The 24,674-nt window shown below is 32.2% G+C and overlaps 1 protein-coding gene across 2 annotated transcripts; it reads right to left on the bottom strand.

The window, feature by feature from the left end:
* Positions 1 to 4,105: 4,105 nt before the first annotated feature.
* On the bottom strand, positions 4,106 to 20,091 carry LOC148629134 (uncharacterized). 2 transcript variants are annotated; one of them, XM_088544696.1, is made up of 13 exons: positions 20,045 to 20,091; positions 16,697 to 16,745; positions 15,560 to 15,685; positions 14,721 to 14,805; positions 14,403 to 14,476; positions 13,998 to 14,057; positions 13,288 to 13,452; positions 12,282 to 12,470; positions 10,267 to 10,365; positions 9,588 to 9,818; positions 9,187 to 9,253; positions 7,839 to 7,927; positions 4,106 to 6,744 (listed from the first exon to the last, which is right to left on the bottom strand). In XM_088544696.1, exons 3-13 carry the CDS (start codon positions 15,650 to 15,652, stop codon positions 6,613 to 6,615), a joined length of 1,284 nt encoding a protein of 427 aa, XP_088400822.1. In that variant the 5' UTR covers positions 15,653 to 15,685; positions 16,697 to 16,745; positions 20,045 to 20,091; the 3' UTR covers positions 4,106 to 6,612. The 2 variants fall into 2 exon arrangements, with proteins under 2 accessions (XP_088400822.1, XP_088400830.1); XM_088544704.1 differs by having other exon boundaries at positions 16,697 to 16,748; positions 20,045 to 20,080.
* Between the last annotated feature and the right edge of the window lie 4,583 nt (positions 20,092 to 24,674).

Consider the following 24,674-nt stretch of genomic DNA (forward strand, 5'->3'; position numbering starts at 1 on the left):
CGATGACGATAGTGACACGGAATCCACCCAATGTCTCCATAGATGGCGAGTAACGGTGCATATCTGTGTACTCCAAAAAATATCGTATTGCTCTACTTTTGATGTTTTCCAAAGTTTGGAATTTACGACACCCCCATTTTCCTAATGAATAATCTAGTATAGGTGCCTCACAGGAATAAAATAGTTTTTCATATGACTTAATTCCAAAATCCTTTAACCTATGAATGTTCAATATTATTTTTCCTAATGTTCGATCGGCTGCCTTCGAAAGCGCTTCAGCGTTTGTTGAAAATACTCCATTATATAAAAACACAACGGGAAGATATTTGTACTCGTCTACCATTTTATTTCGGCTCATTTTAAATTCAAATTCTGGAGGTTTACATCTAGGTTTCCTAAAATGGATGCATTTCGATTTTTCAGTGTTTATCAAAACCCTCCAACATTTACACCAGTCATGGAGCACATCTAGTATGCATTGGAAATCGTTCTCATTAACTGCCAATAGTGTTATATCGTTAGAATAAAGTAATGCATACAGTTTTTGACCAGCTAAATCGATAACAAGGTTGAGATAATTTAGTTCCATACTAAAGTATATAGTTTTCCGTTTATTCTAACACAAGATTTGGAGCAATAGTACATGCTTTTTATAGATTATATATTTTACCACCCACGTGCACATTGTTAAACATCAAGTCTCTATCAATAAAGTCAAAGCATTTTCTCAAATCAATAAAAGCTTCAAATAGTTCATCATTGTTTTGAATCGCACTATTAAGTTTGAAAATATGGTTTTTGCGCAAACGATTTCTCCTTAATTCATTTTGTTCGTTGACAAGAATATTGTTATCTTCAAGGTAGTCTCTTTGTCTCATATTAATGAAGACACTGAACAGTTTACTGATGCAAGATATATGTAATTAACGCATGCCCCTATAGTTCATCCGGATTCTTCTATCCGTACTACTGTCTTTCAGAATTGGGCATATAACAGAACGTCTCCACACAGCTGTCAAAGAAAGCCTGCAGTTCTACCACAACACTTGTTACTATCGTAGTGGTATTAATTCGATGTGGATCCTAAAAAATTCGAGAGATCTTTTGGAGACAATCAGTTCAAGACTATTATCTGAATATAATAGCATAAAAACCTATGGTTTTTCAACACTGTATACTTGTATTCCCCTACTCAATTAAAATGCTTAGATATAAATATTATCGTTCTTGGTAGAGATTCATCGTACATTGTAAGAAATAATTCCAAATCATCTTCCAAATATACAGAAGAAGATGTTTACAAAATGCTGTATAGATGACGTATTATCTTTGAACAATCCTAATTTTCAGGATTTGATACATCGTATCTACCCAACAGAACTTGAGATAAAGGATACTACAGACACAGTGAAGTCAGCCTCATATCTTGACATACCCTTAGAAATCGATGGTGAAGGAAAACTACTGACCAAACTTTACGACAAACGTGATGACTTTTCATTCAAAATTGTCAACTTTCCTTTTATCTGTGGCAACATTCCTTCAGCACCTGCGTATGGAGTGTTCGTATCACAACTCATACGTTATGCCAGAGCTTGCCGAAACTACGTAGACGTTTTGTATCGCGCTAGAACTCTAACAAATAGGCTTCTGGAACAGGGTTATACTACTACAAGATTGAAGTCTTAACTACAGAAATTTTATGTCGTCATCATGAACTCGTGGATCGTTATGGTGTATCCATCTGCACCATGAAAACTGATTTGTTCAACGGGTTTCCTCGTTTGTCTACCCCGGACTTGACTTTTAATGAGCAACTCGGCGGGTGTTTCTAGAAAAGCAGAGGACGCTTACCCTACCGGTGCACCTGGTCCATGCTCCCAGTTTTTAGTAGAGTCCGAGTTGCTCATTTGTTTTTGTTGCTTTGTGTGTATGGTTTTAGTTACTTTCTGCTCTTTGTTTTTTATGTCTGTTTTCCATGTCTGGTCTTTGTCCATAGATTACTTTCTTTTTTTATTACCGCTATAACCTTGGTTCCCTTGATTACTCTTTCAAACTGATGGGATGATGTTCGTGTCAAACACTAACTGAAAAAAGTTAATGTAGCGTCTCGATAACTCGAGTAAACTTAAGCACATTGTATGTTATCCGACCAAGTCCACAGGCGGACCTTTTTTTGCGTTCATAACGATTCTAGGGAGTTCTTCCTTTGTAATACATTGTATTACTGTTCATCTGTTCATTCGGTATATATAATGGATCGTCTATGTTTTGTTCTAATTATTGTTTGTGGAGTTTAACCTAGTTATAATGACCATTATTGAACTCATCACTGTTGCTATCGTTGTATAAATTCTGAAAGTCCATGTGCCATTTTATAAGCACAGCATGTTCATCACTCACTGAATTTCAATAATTTCAATCGGTACAGATTTGTATTGTGTTGGACTGAGTCTACTAATTTTCTTCCTGAAACCCTTGGATTTTTTGTTGACAAGAGTTCTATGTCATTAGCTTTTACTCTTCTAAAATTCTCTCTCTGTTTTTTGTTACATTTGATCAAATTTGTCTCTTGATTGTTTGTATGCTTATCGTAAAGCCGTTTTAACTCGCATATTTCCACTCCACTTTAAGAGTGTCCTTTCTCTTTTGCTCATATCCCCCACAACTCTGAAATTGTATCATTCAAGTACGGCTTATTGTGCTTATATCGTTTTTGTGCATTACGTGTTTCTGTTTTAGGAATCTTGTCGTCCATTTCATTGATGATTTCTTCGCATAAATTGTCATATATAATACCCACATTTTCTTGAGTTTCTCGTACAACGCTCGTTCTGTTCAATAATATTTACCAGAGCCCGATGTTTAATTTCTACAGATGTAAAATCTTCTAGTATTTTGTCAAATATATATCGTGCATGATTGGCTAATCTATTAGAATATCTATTGTCTTTCACATTATAATGCGGTACTTTCAATTCACAAACAATTCTATTGGTATAACTGCAAAATGTCTAAAATCTTCAAACGAATCTTGAGATAAGCATATATAGTCAACTACAGCCTTTCCTTTGCGAGAGATAGATGTTTGTTTGTTTGTTTGTTGGGGTTTAACGCCCGAGCAGCAATATTTCAGCTATATTCAGGGAGATAGATGTAAAATTACCATTCTGTGGAAATCGTCCGTTTAAAACACAAAACTTGACTTCATTTTAAAATTCTATGAATTCGTGCCCATCCTGATTAAAACATCTGTCTGTAAACACACTATCTGGCATACTGTCTGTTTGGCTTAAAGTTTCTGACAAAGAGCCGATTCTTCTATTAAAATGTCCTGCTAGCAAAATATCATCAGTCAGAGTTTATGTAAATTTGTGTCAAAAGGTGAACAAAGAAACCGTGGCAGATCTCGGAGTTTATACAGTGCTGCAAGTAATTTGGGCAAGTGCTGTCTAGTACTGTACCTCCCTTTTTATGCTTACTTTTATTTATGGATTTACATGTCTAGGCACAACTTAAACCTTTTTTTTTCAGAGACAACAGGTTTATTTCAACATAGACTTTGGCAGGTGGACCAGAATTTTAATAAGCAGTGTCTTTTTTAACTGGGTCCCCTAATTCATGATTGCTCGTTTATCATACTGTTCAGTTAATGATGGAATATCATTTTGGCTTGGTACAAGTCCATCTTAATTAAACATTTCGCAGAATGTAACTTACCTTTCTTATTACTTACGACGGCTGCGAAAGTTATATATCACATGTTCAAGGATCTAGCTTAATGGAATTTTTCATATCATTTTGTTTTGTTTAATAGGTAAACAAACCTCAGTTAATTTCACCGAAGAATTATGATGGTAAAGGAATAAAAATCTGATACTGTTCATCACAGCCGCCATACAGTTCATCTTCAAAATATGACATTTCTAGACCAGTACTACCAAAGTGACATTAGTATGACCATCTAAGTATGTTAAAATAATTAACATGAGTGTGTTAATAAACAGCTAGCCTTCATTCAATGCGTTCTTGGCAAAATGCAACGACAAAACTTCCTGATAGACATAACAAACAATAAACAATATAGTATTTAGCATGAGATATTTATTATACATGTATCATTAATTACCAGTAATTATGAACTAACCAGTACCAGATTGTGGTGCATAAATGAATTATATGCAAAATCATCACAAATCTGTATCAATAATCCAGTATTCTGTTAATGACAGTATTATATATTGCAAAGAGGTATGAACTGCAGCCTATGTTTGTGATTAACAAAATTTATCCTGCGATTCCAAATAATAAAGAAGATGGGGCTTTTATAAAAAATAAAAATTCGCCAAATACTGTATTAAGTATGTATGCATATTTTAGACAAACTTATTTGTATTTTTTTATAGATTGTATAGATAAAAAAAACCAAGATAAAAACATGTGTTTTAACTTTTGAAAAAAAAGAATAAAACTTAAATATTTTATGTCTATTGCATTTTAAAATCTTCCATAAAATATTATTATGTTCTTTACATACCATTTTTAAATTTAAAAACATATCAAATCAGAAATACTGTGAAATTGAGTGAGATATTAATTCTTAAAGTTGGTTTATCTCTATTTCAGTCAAGTCATCTGACAACAACTATTTTCCTTCATGCTAATCTACATATCATGCCAACCTCATAAAATCATCATAATTGTATTTTTATCAATATAAGTTGTATAATAAGAGATACAAATTGTAAGGCAAAAAAGTTTGGACAGCAGGAATCCAAAATGTACATAAATATTTAATACAGTAAAAAAAAGTTGTATATTTGGCCCATTTTCTTCCTTTATAAAATCCCCACCCTCTTTAGTACGTGGACTCAGTTAAGGGGGAGTTTTGCTTTCAAGGTTTTAACTTATTGAACTCGCAAGTTGGATTATCTCCCTTTGGAGTCATCCAACAATAATTATAATCCTTCATGCTAAACTATAAATGACGCCCAAACTTTAAAAAAAATCATCTAAATTCCTTGAGCACTTTAGATAGATAAATAAATAGATAAACAAAAAAGGTAAAAGGCTCACTGATAATGAAGTTGAATAGTCTGCTCCAAATTTATAGGTGTCATTATATATGTATGTATATGCGCTATTTGCTGTCACTGTGTACATGTAACAACATTGAAAGTAATATGTAACAGAATGACAAATATTTTTTTATCTTATCAAAGCACTATTTAGTACAAATGAATTTAATTTTTAATTTCAAAAAATAAATTCAAAACAATTTAATTAATCAAAAATATACTTATAACAACATTTTCAAAAGCAACTTGAATTTAAGCTAGGAGAGTTGATATTATGCACACAGTGTTAATTATTAAAATTGTTAATATCAGTACATCTACACTGTTTTCACATGATTTCACAAATTATATTACATAATCAATTTTTGTCTATTTCCTCAGTAACTGTTCATAGTTTATGTGAAATAAAATAGGTAAAAGAGTAATCAAGGGAATCAAGATTCTAGCGGAAATAAAAACCAGGGACAAAGACCAGACATGGTAAACAGACCCACACAACAAAGAACATGAAGCAAAGATTCTAATAGGTTAATGGTCAAATGAAAAATTCATTGAATTTGAAAATGAGATATATTTGAACTAAATGTTATTAAATGCTATAAACTAATTACAAATATTAAAAATTCTAAATGATACAATTAATGGAATTTCATCTTTTTAGTGTTGTGTATTAAGCTTAATTTTGTAACAATTTTATCACATTTTCGCAAATTTGTTGCATATTTCCACAAAATAGTACACATTTTGGCAAATTAGTATAAAAAATTACTTATACTGAAACAAATTTGAATACGATTTATCAGTTTTGTTTTCGATAATAAGCATTATCAGTTCAAGATTTATTGCAAAAAAAATGCATACTGCCCTTAATTTTACAATTTTCATCTAGATTTCTGAATCAATAATAAATGTTTGAGTCTAAGGAATACATTTTCATTAAATAATCAAGTCATTTTGAAAACTCATGTTGCAATAAGCAATCAAGTTACTTGAACAATCATTTTGCAATAAGCAATCAAGCTACATTGAAAAAAAAATCATTAAAGTATCATGTGTCATTTCCTATTGTTTATCTCATCTGCATTGAAATCTTCTGGTTAAAATGATGACATGTACTTATTTCTTGTAGATGTGGTGCTAAGTGTAATCCAGGAGAGACAATTTTAGCCTTAAACTATAGTTTTGAATAAAATTTTGGGATCAACTTCATTTATATAAAAAAAAAAAACATGAAAATACGGATATAATTATAATTTGAAACACAATATGAAAATAAGCCTTTACCACCCTAACTGAACAAAGATGTTCCATTTAACAATAACTACACAGAAAAAAATCATGATGAATTGAATGGAGAAATCACAATTCAATTATTAATTCAACATTTAACAACAGTGAAATAAAATTATACAAACGAATCACTTTTACCTTAACATTTATCGACAGATTAAAAAAAAACAATTATCACAGATTTAATTTAGATTTCTACTAAAATAAAGATTCTCTGCATATATATGTCTTTACAAGATATATATTATGAAAAAGTTCCATCTGGAGCCATTGTAACGACACAGTTCTCCTTTCTGGCCTTTTCTGCAGCAAAAACTAACATATGACTATAAAATGATTCATCTGGTCCTGTACGAACTTTCAATGGATCATTGTTCTATTGAAATTAAAAAATAGGTCTTAATATAGATGAAGCCATGTTATGCATACCCAACTCTTTTTAAAATTGACATGGGGCAGCTTTCAACTTATGCCCCAAAGCTTCAAACTACATTAGAATAAATCAGTCAAGTAGGAGCCAAGATTTTTGTTACAATTTATTTTCTGTTTTATTCAAGTCACATACCAAATTTTTAATTATCAGTTAATTGGAGTTGAGTTAATTGCAACAAAAGTCAGACAGAACAATGAATTGATGGATAACGCGATTCCAATATACGCCCACTCATTTGGATTGGAGTATAAATTGTGACAATATCATTTTAAATCGCCAACAAGTACATCATTAAGAATCATAAAGTAAAATATTTCTTCTTCATTACTATACTATTTAATGATCATACAATGTTAATATGTTGAAAGGTTGATGAATATGAAACAGTTACACATCCTTTTTCCATTTATCAATTTTCTTGGATTCAAATATATCAAATTTCAGAGGTTTAAAACAAGATATGTGTTTTAAAGTGTAACAAAATGATTTGAATGTGTGCAGCTTGATACAACCGCAGTAATTGAACCCTGAACAGTTCATAAAATTGTGGACACAACATTCAAGACTGATAGAGCAAAGTTTGAGATAAAATGTTAAACACAATATAAGTTTCTAACACAGAATAAAAGAGTTCGACAAAAAGTAATTTGTGCTAAACAGGAAGTTTATATTGGACGGCAACCAAAATTGCTTACAATCATAAAACTACGTACCAAATTTTATGCCCACTTGCTAAGTGGTAGCGGAGAAAATTTAGACCGGAATGATGGACAAAAAACAAAATAAAAAAACAATGAAATAACTGAGTGACACAGAGACATGTTGATTCCAATCTACCATGAACATGTTAAGTTGGGGTATAAAACACAAGAGTTCTTTAACTGATAATGTATGTATGTACTTCATTAATGATTTATGCAATACATCTTTGATATGATACTAAAACCAATTCAGGAGTCAGTTTACTCATTCCTTCATAAACATTATGATATTCCTTTCAAGGCAAACATAAGCAACTCTGTTCAAATATTACTCACTATAATGGCATCGACAAAATTTTCAACACAGTAGACATCTGCCTCTTCATGACCTAACAATCCCTTTTTGGTTCCAACACTAAGCTTATCTGAAATATAGAATAAATATAAAGTATGGTATTAAACAAAACAAAGCTTAATCCAAGTATAGAATAACATAATAGTAAGGGCAATTTGTGGTCGCGGGTTTAAAGTGTATGTTTACGAGGAGGAATGGCCCAGCCAGCGAAAGCAATATTTTATATAGCCTAGCTGGCCGAGTATTCTAAGACGTTGGACTTTGTGCAGCCGGTGTTGCCACAGATGTCACAGCGGTAAGAGATGGAGTCCCGCCGAGAGAACGACCAAAATTTGCTTCTCTAATTTGACAGTTCTAACATCGTTGGGAATTTTTCACCCTTTTTTGTCAACCTGCGTATGGAGTGTTCATATCACAACTCATACGTTATGCCAGAGCTTGCCGAAACTACGCAGACATTTTGTATCGCGCTAGAACTCCAACAAATAGGCTGCTTCTGGGACAGGGTTATGTTGCTACAAGTTTGAAGTCATCACTACAGAAGTTTTATGGTCGTCATCATGAACTCGTGGATCGTTATGGTGTATCCATTTGCACCATGAAAACTGATTTATTCAACGGGTCATAGTTTTCCTTTCCTCTTTACCCAGACTTGACATTTTATGAGCAACTCGACGGATGTTTCTAGAAAAACAGAGGACGCTTACCGTTCGGTGCACCTGGTCCATGCTTCCAGTTTTTAGTGCGAGTTGCTCATTTACTTTTTTTACTTTGTATGTATGATTTTAGTTACTTTATGTTCTTTGTTGTGTATGTCTGTTTTCCATGTCTGGTTTTTGTCCCTGGATTACATTCTTTTGAATACCGCTATAACCTTGGTTCCCTTGATTACTCTTCTATAAATATATATATATATCTACATCTGGGTAATGTTCAATGCCAAACGATCTTTCATCTTTTAATGTAAACTTCCCGTTCTCATACAAACAAAAAACATACATAAAACACATGTGTATGATATCTCAGAGGTACATTTTGATCTCGTATTAAGCTAGAACTATGAAGCTATGATGGTAAATATGGTACCGATCAGTAACTTATTGTGGAGTAGTAATATATAATTATGTAAATCATATGCGAATGTAAAATACTGAAATTACGAGTGCAAAAAGTCGACTTAAAATACAGTTTAAGCCAAAAAGATATTATTTGACACTAAATACTCAGAAATTTGTTTTGACTTGCAGTAACATGTTAATACATGTATGACATGTATAGACTGAAACATTTAATGTTAACTGCTATGTATAACTAATAATACAAACTTACCATGATCTCTCCTTGTAAAGTCATATATAATTATAGACTGGTCTGCACCATTACATATCAATTCACCCTGAAAAACATACTAGTGTTATAACTGTTAAGAAAAATAAAGACACCATTTAGATAGGAATTTGAGCTGGAAATCTGCTGGAAAGAATTTTTTCATGATATACTCACGAATTGACCTATGCATAACCTGGTTAAAAATTCTCCTTTCTTTTTATTCAAAGGTATCTTCTTTTAAGAAATTTTGAACTTGCCTTTAAAATGTTTATTTTTAGAAAGAGAAGAGAGAAAAAATGCAAACCCATTTGTTTTAAGAAGTCCTACTTTAGATACTGTTCAACAAATAAATGAATATTAATGAGGGAAATAACTCTTGGGTGAGTAATACAAATGTTTACCTTTGTTCCGAATAGTTTGATCTTTCTATCACAACTATCCTCTGTAAATGCAACCATAGTCATTGTGGCAGTAGCACCATTTTTAAACTGCATGTTTACCACCTGATTTGACATGACATCATTGTCACAGTCATATACACATTTGCCATAAGGTCCATTGTTCAGAGCATCTGTTATATTTTCAATATCAGGAGTTGGTGTCAAAACTGACAGTGGCCAGTCTCTATGACCCTAAAATGTGTATAAGTTAATGAAATAATAGTTTCCTTATCACAGTCTGTAAAATAAAAGCCAAATGAAAGAAACAAATTTAGTAAGTTATCAATAGTTTAGAGTAACGCTACCATATACTTTCAAGTTGATTTATAAAGAACTATATTTTTGTAGATTTTCTTCCTCTTTATCGGACATGAACTTCATAAAGCAGCAGAAATAGTGTCTTCTAAGAAGCAAATGATACATTTGACTAATGTTACATCACAATAGCATGCAGGGGTATAAAACATGAAATTTAATTAAGAAAGTGTTTTAAATGATGTACGAAAATGCAAATACTTTCAGATTGATTTATAAAGAACTACGTTTTTGTAGATTTTCTTCTACTTCAAGGGACATGACTTTACTCAGACAACAGGACAGGTGTCATCTAAGAAACAGTATACCACAAAAAGCCACATACCATTTTGACAAGTTCTAGGTAAAGTTTCTTCGCTGAGTAAGGACAAACTCTCTCTATAGAGGCCGGACAATCCATACATCTGTTGGCTGCACCTTCTGGCTGTACGGTTATATACAGTATTAAAGTGATAAAACAATGATTACCAGGATAATAATGAGTATAAGTAAATAAGGTATTTAAAACTGAGAGTAAAACTAAAAATTTTATTTTCGCACTGCAGTTTTGTTTTTAAAAATAAGATTTTTTTTAAATCCATAGAAAATCAAATGGCTGCTGCCTTAACAGTAAAAATTAAAAAATCAATAAAATTTTATATATCTCTTTAAAGAACAGTTTTTTAATGAATTGCCAAAAAGTGAAAATATTGTATATTACTTGAATAAAATCTTGCAAAAATCACAAACATTAAAGGTCGATTATCTCAAAATCAAGTTTGGTGTTTTCAAATTAAAATTCCTAAGTATTTTCATCAAACATTATCTCTAAAAATAAAATAGGGGATTTAATAGGACATTAATGATACCCTGCTACATTGGGTAAAACAACTTAAAATTGCCATAACTTTTGTGTAAATAATCCCATTATCTGCATTAATACTTAATAGCTATACAAAGTTTTAAGAAAATCCTGCAATATCTTCTAAAGTTATCATCTATAAACTGTTGAGGATAAACAAACAAACGAACACGCACGAAGGGTATCACACAATACCTCGCCACTTTGTGTGGTCATGTATAATAAGTAGGATAAGCGATAGACAAAAAATACTACGTATGACCTACTTTGAATATTATTATCATTGTTTTTAAATGTATGGACACAAATGAGCTCTAATTTGAACTGTAAATGTTTGACACACTATAATCTAGACAAATAGAATATAGGACCAAAACCAAAATTATAATACAAGGCAAGATTCATCACATAAATCACTGTAAGATTCATCACACAAAGCATTGTCAGATTCATCACACAAAGCATTGTCAGATTCATCACATAAATCACTGTAAGATTCATCACATAAATCACTGTAAGATTCATCACATAAATCACTGTAAGATTCATCACACAAAGCATTGTCAGATTCATCACATGAAGCACTGTCAGATTCAGCACATAAAACATTTTATAGGATTAAAAAAATCTGCGAAGCCCTTAGTACAATTTTAATAAAAACCAAAGTTTGATTTTGAAAAAAGGACCCTCAATGGAAAAATCTCAACATATAATATTGAATATCAGCATATAAAAAAACCTTATATGAAATCGCATTGAATGTAGTTAAGAAATAAGCTATCTATACTAATTGAAACAAACTTATATCTTGCCCCTTTTAGGATATTGGTAATTAAATGAACCATAACCAAGGTGGAAAGAATTGTTTCTTCTATCAAGTAAATACAATCTTTCACTTCTTTTATTTCCACTTTGTCATTCTCAGACATGTTTATGCTACTTTAAAACCAAACGCACTCTTTGTTATAATTTATGAAGAAAAGTATTTAACTTTGTGTCACAATCTGTAGAGCGTAATTCGCAGTCAAATTTTGAAGAAATTACAGCGAATTCGTAATGGTAAACACCTCTGCATTATATTGAAAACTGTTGTACATATACAAAAACAAAAATAAAATAAAAAAAAATTTGCAAAGCGCAAATGTGTGATCTTAACTTAATGCAATGGAATGATGCTCTCGATAAAAAATCAAGTTGACGCACTGGTTAAGTAGCCAGGAATGACTAAAAATGAAAGGGAATAGTACCAGCTGGTCACCTAAAGTATTCATGTAAATTGGCCAAATGTCCTTGTTTCTGAAAGTAAAATAATTTGACTAAAGGATGAAACTTTCTCACAACGGTTATCACCCATCCAGTAATTTATAAGGTCAAGGTCATGACAACACTTAGCCAATAAGAAATTAGAACTCTACTCTTCATTCCTCCAGTTTCCTCTCACAAATGAATGTACAAATTGCCAGTAACCAACCTGAAATGTCTTAGAATAGATTACCAACCTTAAATTCTTTTTTGAAGTGGCTTAAATGTCCAAATGAGGAAATTTTTTCACATCTATTTTGTGGTCCCATCCAGTAGTTAATAAGATCAAGATCATGACAGCACTTTGTAAGAAGTGAGGTAGAGCTATCCGATTCCTTGTGCCAGTTTCCTCTGACAAAGGAATGTGGGAAATGCCAGTACCCTACCTAAAATATTAAATGGAAATCCTTTGATTACTATTACTATATATTCACAAAATCTGCATCTTTAAATGAAGCAGAAAAGATTATCTCGCTGTATAAATTTTCATGATAGCAAATTTGACAGAACTTGCCAACTGGATAACGCTGCAGCAGTTTTTGAATTATAAATTTCTAGATAAGAAATGATTGATTTTTGGGAGTAAAAACTTCAAGCAATTATTTTGTCCATTTAGTGCAAGATTTTCATTAATCCCTTTGTTGCATTCAAGTCTTCACTCTCACAATGAACACTTTCAAACATTTGCAGATTAATTTTTAGTTTTATTTTAGGCCAATATGAGCCCTCCTCCTTTTAAAGAACAAATAAAAAAGACATTGTATATAAGAGTCACAATTACTGCTTTGGATGCATTAACTTTATTTTCAACTTAAATATTGGGATCACATTAGATATGATTAAAGTCCATACATATATTGTATTGATGTCAATAAAAATTCAATATTTTACATATAAATCATGCAAACGTTTAGTTTATGAACTTACATGGTGTTAATTTATATCAAGTTAGGATGTGAATTGTCCTTGTTTTGAGAACAATGTATGTTTTGTCCTTGTTTTGGGTATTTCGTACTCCCTTTTTAAAGTATATAATTAACATGTACTGTAAGAATTACAGGTTCTATGTGCTGTATAGAACAAATATCACAGTTATGATGTGAATTCTACTTGTTTTGACTACAATGTACTTATTTCTCCTTGTTTTGGGTATTTCGTTCTCCCTTTTTAAAGTATATAATTAACATGTTCTATAAGACTTACAGGTTCTAGATGCTGTATATTAACAACATCACCAATTCTACCACTATCTATAACTTCTTTAATCTTCACTGCCCATGAACTGTACCTCAACACATGGCAGACTTGTAAAATAACACCCTCTGATTTACATGTTTCTACTATTGCTCTACACTCCCCTTCAGTTTGCTGTAACAGTATTTTACAATGAACCCTTCAATTAACACCAATTACTGTATATACTTAAAGTTGTAACTTTTAATTTCACTTTTTCTAGAAATGTAAAAAAATTAGCAGTGTAGAACTTAACAGGGCCTAGTTTTTATTTTCTTTCTATTTGTAAATAAGCATGCTAAAACAAACATATTGCATGCTGTGTAATGCTAGATATACCCCCACTAGTACAGGAAGTTGATATCAGACAGCAACCAAAATTTCCTACAATATACGGCATGCCTTGTTTATATAATGCCAAATACCAAATAAATTTGATATCAATCCATTCATTTGGGAATCAGCGATGCCATTTTGACAAACAGACAGAATGGCAGATGGACATACATTCAAGCTTATTCCATACATCACCCACTCTTTGAGTGGAAGTATAACATAAAAACAACACTTTTTTAAATACTTTTCAAACTTCCATCAACACAGGAACTTTGGTTTACATTATACACTCCTCATCAAATAAAGAAATTAAATGATATTAAGATTTGATTAACTTGACTTACAGCCATTGGTTTTTCCAACAAAATCTGGTATTTCAACTTGGCAAAAGCTAGAGTCGGCTCCTACAATAATTCAAAGAAATTAAGCCTACTAACAGAGGCATACTAATGGAGAAATGAAGGCATGATAACATTTACAGGGTGTGACATATTAATAGACACACAGACACCTAGCATTTCTAAGTTCCCTGTCCTGTCATGGGAGATAACAAAAAGTGAGTGAAACCATTTATTCAATTTTAATATTAATGTAATGTTCAGCATGTAGGAAAGGTTTTCTAAAAAATAATAAGATAGATTTACACTAAGTAATGTCTCTTGTTTATTTTATATGTATCACCTAGTCGAATTTACTACATACTACACTATCAATGATTATTTATGAGAGTGATAACAATGTTATATTACCACATGAAATCTGTCTTGTGTACAAATGAAAACACAGTCAGCAAACTTGCCCATTTTAACAACATCTCGCCAGTCTAAAAATCCAACATTAATTATCTTGATAGGTGATATTGTACAAATAATGAGCAAAAAAGTTTAAGAAGCAACAAAACATTGACAAATGTAAGTGGTTATTAAAGTATAAATGCAATATTTATGTTTCATGAATATTCTGTCGTTTTTTAATTCAAATACCGAAACATTAGCTAGGATACATGCAGTTGACTTAAAGTTCATTTTTTCGTCGTTTAAAAAATCAAATAAAATTTTAAAAAGTACCTTTGAAAATATTATCCTTTGAAATTTTGAATTTTTCAACAAATTTATTTCTGTAGTCATCCCTTGGTTCAGCGACGGCTATAATCTGAAAAAAAGACAATATCATAATGAAAATCATTATCGAAGCTTTGAGCAGAATCGAGAATTGGCAAAACGTCTTAACTTCCTTGTTATAAAAATTCTAACAGGTATGGCTAGTTTTTTTTCTTGATCTCTGTCGTTCTCTGGTCTACATGCATAAATACACCGAATACATTTTTTTTTAACTAAACAAGCCTGTATCTACAACACAAATCTTCAGAAATATGCGTTAACATGAAGTCTACATTGGTTTACAAACCATTATTTAAAATAAACCAGTATGAAATAAACCAAACAAAATATAAGGAAAGCTCATAAAAGAATACCACCAACTCCCCAGCCAAGGCCAGTAACTATAAGGTCAAATTATAAATAGTCATCGAACATAAAATTAAAGTGGTTTCATTCTAAAAAAATTCCATGATGTGGCATACCTGAAGTGATATAACGGTCCTGTTAAAATATCAAGTAGCTCTGGTAAGAATTTGCAGACATTTTAACAGAACAACTTGTGGAGGAGCGGACATCATGACAAAATTATGCTTCCTCCGATGGGGGCGTATAAAAAAAACATTTTATAATCGATTATATATACGACAAATTAAAACTGTTCTATCCGTTTTGTTTGTTTTGTTTTGTTTTGTTTTGTTTTTGTTGTTGTTTTTTTGGGGTATTTTCTTTTTTATTTTATCATTTTTATTATTATTGGTTTTTTTTATTTTTTAATCACAATAAATTACAAATATACACAAACATACCTTCAATGGATGTCTCTCGGCAAAGGTGTATGCTGCATAACTATTCCCTCTGTTACCAGCTCCTATCGCAATTGCTGTTACTATTTTAGGCATAGTTACTGGTATACTAATGTATATCAAAAACAACTAGGAAGTAAACAAAAACAAAAAAATCACCAAGACATCAAGTAAAACTGCAGGTAGGTCAGTTTTACATACAGTATTTATGATGAATATTTCTTTGTATTTGAAAGCATGACAAATCAAAACAAAGAAAATGATGTCTAACTGGAAATTTAACTTTAATGTAAATGATTGTATGAAATACCAAAATAATTCAAATCATAGCTTTATTTTACATTCAAGGAGTTTAAGGGAGAAGCAAACTGTATTATAGACAGAATTTACAAAGCAATAAACCATTCAGAACTACCAAGTCTATTTGCTGAGACAGGAGATTCTTTGTTTCCAATCATAAATATCTTCGAATATAGAAATTGATTCATAGAATGCTCCGAATTATCTGTTCGAAAGATCGTTCAAAGAATTGTTTTTATTAAATAAAGAAGATAGCTGCAACTCTCACAAGTTAATCAAAGCTACCTATGTCACCTTGCTACACCTCCTAGTTTTAGAAGTGCCTGGATATTTGAATAAAACAAATTTCGAAATTTAAGCTTCCATGTGTCACAGGTACATGACGTAGTTATTTTTTTTTTGTTAGTTTGTTTTTTATTTTTGTTTTTTATTTGTTTGTTTTGGTTTCTTTTGTTTTGGTTTGGTTTGGTTTGGTTTGTCTGTTTTTGTTTTGTTTTGTTTTGTCTGTTTTTGTTTTGTTTGTTTTTGTTTTTGTTTTTGTTTTGTTTTTTTGTTTTGTTTTTTTTTTTTGTAAAAAAGAACAAAATACAAATTGATTTCGTATTTTTTTTCCTTTTAACAAAAAAATCGCCACTCTAAATACCTGTGCCTGTGCCTGGTTCAATATATAGTATATAAATATGTAGATAATATAGTACTGTCTGTATCCTATTTGAACCAAAACTTAAACCACTTTTTTGTGTATCTGAGTTGGAACTAATGAAAAAATAAAAAAAAACAATAAAAAAAAACTGTATTTGTATTTAATTTTGGTGATAAAAGGTGATAATATATACTCACGGGCTCTTCTGTAGAGAGACAATTGGAAGATCAGTGGGCAATGGATATCCTGCTAGAAAAAAATTCAGACTTGTTTCATTTTTTAAAACCCAACGGCAAGCGTTTTCTGAGAGGGCTGGATGCAGCGTCCAGAGTTAAGAGTAATCAAGGGAACCAAGGTCATAGCGGTAATCAAAAGAATGTAATCCTGGGACAAAGACCTGACATGGAAAACAGACATTCACAACAAAGAACATAAAGTAACTAAAATCATACATACAAAGTAACAAAAGTAAATGAGCAACTCGGACTCCACTAAAAACTGGAAGCATGGACCAGGTGCACCAGTAGGGTAAGCGTCCTCTGCTTTTCTAGAAACGACCGCTGAGTTGCTCATAAAAAGACAAGTCCGGGGTAAACAAACTAATGATGAAACAAGATGGCATTTTGTTCAGCTTACATTATTTATGGAATGAACAGCATTGAATTTTTTTTTTTTCAGGAGGGAAAAAACGCTGTGCATGATGTGCACAGTGATTCTAATATGCCCTGGCAAGGATCAAACCAAAGTACGAGAGCTCTGTAACTTCTTATTTGTGTCATGAAATGGATGTACTTATTGAAAAGACACTTTTCCTGTTTGTTCACTCAGATGAGTGGAGGTATAGGGAAAATAGTAGTATTTATTTCCCTGCAGTAAGTTGACCTATCGTGTATCCTATTCAGATTAAAGGAAGTAGAACTTTGAAAGGACAGATTGGTGTACTGACCAAGTTTGTAATGATGATTTTTCTCTCTCAGATTATTAAAGGATTAAACTTTTTAAAAATATTAACTTTATTTTTTTATCCTTCAAAATGTATAGTTTATGAAATTTTTAAAATACTGCATACTACAAATGAGTGCGGAACCAAAAAAATGCAAAACTACCGGTACCTTCAAACTTTTGATGGCGGTTGAAAAAAAAAGATGGTCAACCTCTATTCCCATGGTGATTTTTCGATCTCTTAATAATAGTACTACAACAAAAAATGGTTTTTGAGTCCTAGTTTTAATTAAAAATTACTGAAAAAAAAATAAATACCACAGTTTTTCCTATAGGAAGTAACAGATTAATCCTGCCTCGGTAACTACCGACCGGTATCGTTACTATCATGTCTGGTGAAGATCTTTGAAAAACTTATTATAAACCCAATGTCGTAGACCCGAAAACATTTCCGTCATCCCTCCATTAAGCATTTCAACGTGTCTTTAGTTGTTTGGCCGCTTCATAATTTAAAACTTAATAGTAGAGTTTTGTGTCGCTTTCTTAGATAGCAGAAAAGCCATTGAATTGTTTGGAGAAATGCCCTTATGGTTAAATCATATAGTTTAGGTATTCGTGGTCATTTATGGCGGATCATAGATATGTTCTATAGTTATACGCAAAACGCTGTTGTTATCAATCAATGCGCGTCTGAATATTTTCCAGTTATGCAAGGTATCCGATAAGGTGGCGTACTCTCTGGTTTCTTGTACTTAGTTTTTAATAATGATCTACTGAAATGACTAGATGAAGGTCTTGGATAATACTATAAAATGTAGCGCCCCAAGCCTTGCTGGCGATGTAACATGTGCGGCAACAACACCTTGTAGCCTACAAAAATGCTCGATATTTTTAGTGATATTGCGCGTAAATGGCGGTTTACATTCAATGGCAAGAAGTCATGTGTTATGCAGTTTGCGAAAACTAATGATAAGACAAACTTTATATAGAAAATTATATATCAAGTCATCCTTTCATCCGATAATTATACCCATTTATGTATTGAATAAGCTATAACATTTATTATGAAACACGCTCAGAGACGACTTCCTATAAATACCAATGCGGATATACGTGAAAGTATGGTTGGACTGCGTAACATTATATGTGAAAATGAAAAAGGTAATTGTACTTCTTTGTACTTTGTAATTTAAATTCTCATTATCTACCGAAGAAGGTGTTTCTGTACAGACTTTTCACATTCTTACTAGGAAGCAGCCATTTTGGCTTTATTCCTCATATCGTGAATATTATTCATGAAAATAATCTGTCAAACTTTTTGCAAGAATTTATATCAGATGAGCATTTTCTAAGCAAACAAGAACGGAAACGAATTGTGAAAATGCAATAAACCAAAGGCACGATTCTGATCGGAATAATAGAGTTTCAGATCTTGACGATTTTTTCTCGCTTTAAACAAATATACATTACTATCTCAGTCGCTAGAATATGGTCTATTTCCACAAAATGTATGGAACCGAAAAATATTTTTCCATCCCAAACTAATTTCATGTACACCAAAAAGACACACTCGGCCTGGCAAATAATGTAACAGAACTTTCCATGATGAAATGATTCATGCATGCGTACATTGTACTATTGTATTTTCATTAACTTGACATTTGGTGGGATTTACTTATCGATAATCTTCCGCTGGAGCGCTATGTCGAATTGAGTGAGTGTGATGACATGAGTCACTGTACGGCATAATGCTCGGAAAATAGCCAGCCACAGTACTCAGAAAAAGTGAATAAAATTCCTTTCCAACGATTGTGCTATACCCACGTTGTATGGGCTTCTGCAGCCTACGACAAAGAACTGCATTCTTGTAGGATCACAGTGTGACATTGCCAGCATTTCTTGTGGCTTTTTTGTTTTCTTTGTTTTTGTTTGTTTTTTTTTTTTAACTCCTGTCAGCGTGCTCTATCTATATGTTTACTTCACTCAACCTCGCCTACATATATGCGTATGAATAATGTATTGTGTTAACTTTATTTTTGCATTATATGTTAAGTTAAGCTATGTGTAAATATGTTCTATTTATGTTTATATAATCCCAATATCTGGAGGAAAAAGAAATGAATGAATGAGAAACAAACTTTAACTGTTAAAACAACGCAAACCCCTTTGTTTATTTAAACCAATAATAAAAAGTGGGAAACCAGGATGTCAACATTTTTCTATACCTGTGTATGTACACCCGTGGGTTGAGGCTGTATTTTGAATGTACATTATATGTTTAAACAGGGACATAATATCACAGGCACTTGTTTCCACCAATGGTCGGTAACTATCAAATATGATATAGAGGAACCGCTGTATTCATATTTTCAAGTCCAAATAATTATGCCGTTTGGGATGCTAATTTTGTTTTACTTGGTCGCCTCCCTTTAACATAAGAGGTCAGATTTTTAAAAAAAATACCTCAGTCTCATCATAATTATCTGGACTAATTTGATATTAAGGTCCATCATTACCTTTCGACAAATATGGGTTCAAGACATAGCACTCCCTAGATATGATAAAGTTACATTAATTTTAAGTGAAATCAAATAAAAACTGACCTGATGTTTGCTGTGTTCCTTTTATCAATTATGCAGAGACTTGCAAGGTAAACTGAGTTTATATAGGGACTTTATATTACGTTATATACATTCCCTGGTTCAGATAATGTTTGAGATTTTCCCCATGTTTTTAAACGCCTTTCAAATAAACATACTGTGAATAGAAGGACAGCAGCCATCGATACACACTAGGTTCATCATTCCTTTTCGACAAAAATAGCCTCAATTTCACCACTAATTTCCCTTTGATTATACAAACAAACCTGTGTATCTTGAAGAGTTTTAAGGCATATCATTCCCTATGTATGAGAAAGTTGTATTTATTTTATGTCAAATTATATCAAAAACTAGCCTGACTTCTGCTGTGTTACTTTTATCAATTCTACAGAGAGGGCGAAAATTAACTAAGTCTGGACAATGTTTTGAGATGTTCACTATGTATTAAAGGTAAACTCTATTCAGATTGACATGCTGGTCAATCGAAAGGCAATATACAATAGGTGATTTAAACTGTGTAAATGAGTGGACTATATAAAGTGAATCTCAGGTGTTTGTTTACTTCTGCACTTTTTTCAGAATTGAAAAATTAACCCTGCAAAAGTCAGGTCCGTTTTTGATAGAACTTTACATATCACTTGATGTTATGCTTTCTGGTTATACAGGTTTGTCTGTAGTCAGAAGCAAATTGGTGGTGATACTGAACCCAATTCTTTGAACCTAAAAACTTTGCTTCATGCTTCTTTAAGGAACATAATAATTGGCAGTCTATCCCAGACTTGACTTTTTATGAGCAACTCGGCGGGTGTTTTGCTCCCAGTTTTTAGTTGAGTCCAAGTTGCTCATTTGCTTTTGTTACTTTGTATGTATGATTTAGTTACTTTACGTTATTTGTTGTGTATGTCTGTTTTCCATGTCTGGTCTTTGTCCCTGGATTACATTCTTTTGATTACAGCTATAACCTTGGTTCCCTTGATTATTATTAACATCTTGACTAAAATTATCTTGACAATTAATGTCCTAGTTTTTGACTTTTGAACCAATCCGATACTATTGTGGGGGGGGGAGGGGGGGTATTTTCCGTCCCGTAGTCCCGTTTATTATTTCCCGCTGTGAAATCAATTTTTTTGTGTTTGTGGAAGAAAGTATACCTGAAATAATTTTTGAATTTTCCTTTGCGCAATCTGGTTGAATATACCTGAAATTATATTTACAAATCGGTAACAATTAACAACAATAAATGTTACATCGCGTTAACTGTTACAGGTATTGATGTCCGATATGGCCGAGAAAGACAAATGGTGTTTTTGAACTAACTGTTGTAGATTATTCAGTTGAATATATGATTAATTTTATTTTTTTTTAATATTTGGAATCATATTTGATTGAATATCATGTTAATTTATATCATGGTATTCATATTTTATACTATGTTTTGCAGAATTTTAATATTATTCTACTGCACTTTGCACTAGCACATTTTAACAACAGCTGCCAGTATTTAGTTAAACAAGTTTTATTTGTCAAATATCAAAAAGGATTGGACACAAGTAAATATAACAGATTTACATAAATCAAAGTACAAGAACGTGCACTCATTTTCTACTACAAAATATATACAAAAGGGTCAAATGTTGAAGGTTTGTATTTGGGACTTATGATTACACAATAAGAAACCGTTTGGATTTCCTAATATATTCCAATACAGATTCAAATATTCTTACCTTTTGATCTGATGAAAGTTCAGAATTACCACAAGTAAGCTGCGACCATTTGACAGTATTCATGACATTCACTGACTGATTACTTATTTGCCAGTAGCATCATTTCATTATTCAGTTTCATATTCTTTCATCCTTAGTTAAGTCGCGATCACGAAGTGGCGGTGACTTATTGCTTTTACTGTGTTTCTTATTCTTATTATTATTATTTTTATTATCATTATTATTATTATTATTATTATTATTATTATTATTATTATTATTATTAAGTCGCCGACCACGAAGTAGCGGTGACTTATTCTTTTTACTGTGTTTCTTACTAAGTTACAGCCCAAGATTAATCCTACGAGAAGGAATGAGCCGGCCAGCGAAAGCTATATTTTTATATAGCCTAGCTGGCCGAATGGTCTAGGGCGCTGGACTTAGTGCAGGCGGTGTTCCCATAGATGTCACAGCGGTACGAGTTCGAGTCCCGCGGAGGGAACGACCAAAACTTTGCTTCGCAAAGTTGACAGTTCTAACACCGTCGGGAATATAGCCTAGCTGGCCGAGTGGTCTAGGGCGCTGGACTTTGTGCATGCGGTGTTGCCATAGATGTCGCAGCGGTACGAGTTCGAGTCCCGCGGAGGGAACAACCAAAAATTTGCATCGAAAATTTGACAGTTCTAACATCGTTGGGAATTTTTCAGACCTTTCTACACGTTTACATAACTTCCCTGTATCAATTTGATCCGATGGAGCAGTGTAGCGAATAGAGTCGTCACATTCTGAGACGTATATATATATATATATATATATATATTCCCGGCAAGGTTTGGCAGTGTTTTTCACAAAAAAATGTGAATATTTGTGGCGTAATTGTCAGATATTGTTGTGATAAATGGTGCAAATGTAACGCTTTGAATTTTTCAAATCCATAGGTACCGTGGCTTGGAAACTGCTAGAAGAAAACCGATGAGAATAATAAACATAGATTGGCACCATACATGCATGTATGAAACTTAGTAAATAAAATTATTACAGCACTGCTGATACTCTTTTTTGTATGAAGTTGCTAAGCTAGAGTATTCAGAATATTGTAAAAGGCGCTTCCAATCAACTTTCCATGCTGCGTAAATTGTTTACTCTTAGTAGACAGAACCTGGACAAAATGACTTTGCCTATATTGTACCCTTGTTTGGAAGATGCCTGTGAACTTTGGGATGATTGTACACACGATGATACGAACAAAATTGAACGCGTGCAACATGAGGCTACAAGAATTGTTAGTGGTCTTCCAAAATATGCAAATATAGACTCCTTATATTTTGAAACTGGTAAGGAAACCTTTCGATCTAAAAGAAAAAGAAGGAAACTTTGTTTTATAAAATTCACCAGCAATACTGTTCATCTTATCTAAATGACTGTTGATCACCGTATCAACGAGATGTAAGACAAATAAACTTGCGAACTGATTCTGATTATCGGCACCCGTTTACAAGATTACAGTTATATTCCAACTCCTTTTGTACGTCCGCGATTAGACTTTGGAACAGGTTGTAGATTATGTAATATTCTATACACGAAACTTCGACATTGGTGTAGTGCCCTGAATGCAGATCTCTTACGAGTTAATTTTATAAATGATCCAGGTTGTGTCTGTGGCTGTGACGATGCCATACATTACCTTTTGGGATGCCCATTATATTTAGAGGCACGTAAGAAATTGAAGAATGATACTGCCTTTTGACCAGAACTAACAATCGAAACTTTGCTTTTTGGAAATGACACATTATCTAATGATTTAAACAAAGATATATTTAAATCAATTCAATTACTCATCAAACAATCAAAGCACTTTGACAAAGGATGATCACAGCAAGCAATTTTAAGTTCATCTTGTTAATATTACCCTTGTTTTATCACTTTTATACTTTATTTCAGATAACTATTGTCACATATATTGAAATGACAAGTTCATCACATATGATAACACACACACACACAAACACACACACACACACATAGCAATAAAATATGTTTAAACTATTTGAGCACTATTAAGCATAATTTAAAAAAACAGGTAACAGCATTAGAAGTCTATTTAATTAACTCATAAAAATCAAACTTTCACTGCCAAACTTGTTATAGGTGAACTGAAGCGCTTGAAGGTGAGCATTGCAATACTTGGATTCAATGCTTTAAACCTTCTATTTACAATGCTACCAGTGCACCTGGTCCATGCTCCCAGTTTTTAGTGGAGTCCAAGTTGCTCATTTACTTTTGTTACTTTGTATGTATGATTTAAGTTACTTTATATTCTTTGTTGTGTATGACTGTTTTCCATGTCTGGTCTTTGTCCTTGGATTACATTCTTTTGATTACCGCTATAGCCTTGGTTCCCTTGATTATTCTTATACTTTGTGAGTAGAATTAATATCAACATAAATACGCCTAACAACATTAATAAATGGCGATGCATTTTTGAGACGCAATACTTGAATCGTTACGGTAGCTTGAAATGCTAATATCATTCACATTATTTTAAATATTAATTTTGGTTAATTTCAAATATGTACCATTTTAATGCAATTTATGTTACATTATAAATGTTAGTACTTCCTACTGTAACTGTTCATAGTTAATGAGAATAAAGTACATGTAAAGAGGTAAAATAATCTGAAACGTATGAATTCGTTGAATTTAGAAATAAGACGTATTTGAGCAAAACACATAATTTAATACTTAATTAATTACAAATATAAAAATTTATGAATGATAAAATCAATTCCATTTCTATTTTTTAAGTTTTGTGTATTGAGCTTAATGTTGTAACAATTTTATCATATCTTGGCAAATATTTTGCATATTTCAACAAAATAGTGCACATCTTGGCGAATTAGTTTAAAACATATATTTATACTAAAACAAAT

Source organism: Perna viridis, chromosome 1 (genome assembly GCF_037379345.1).
Source record: "Perna viridis isolate PV_CMFRI_1.1 ecotype Kerala chromosome 1, ASM3737934v1, whole genome shotgun sequence".
Classification (NCBI taxonomy): domain Eukaryota; kingdom Metazoa; phylum Mollusca; class Bivalvia; order Mytilida; family Mytilidae; genus Perna; species Perna viridis.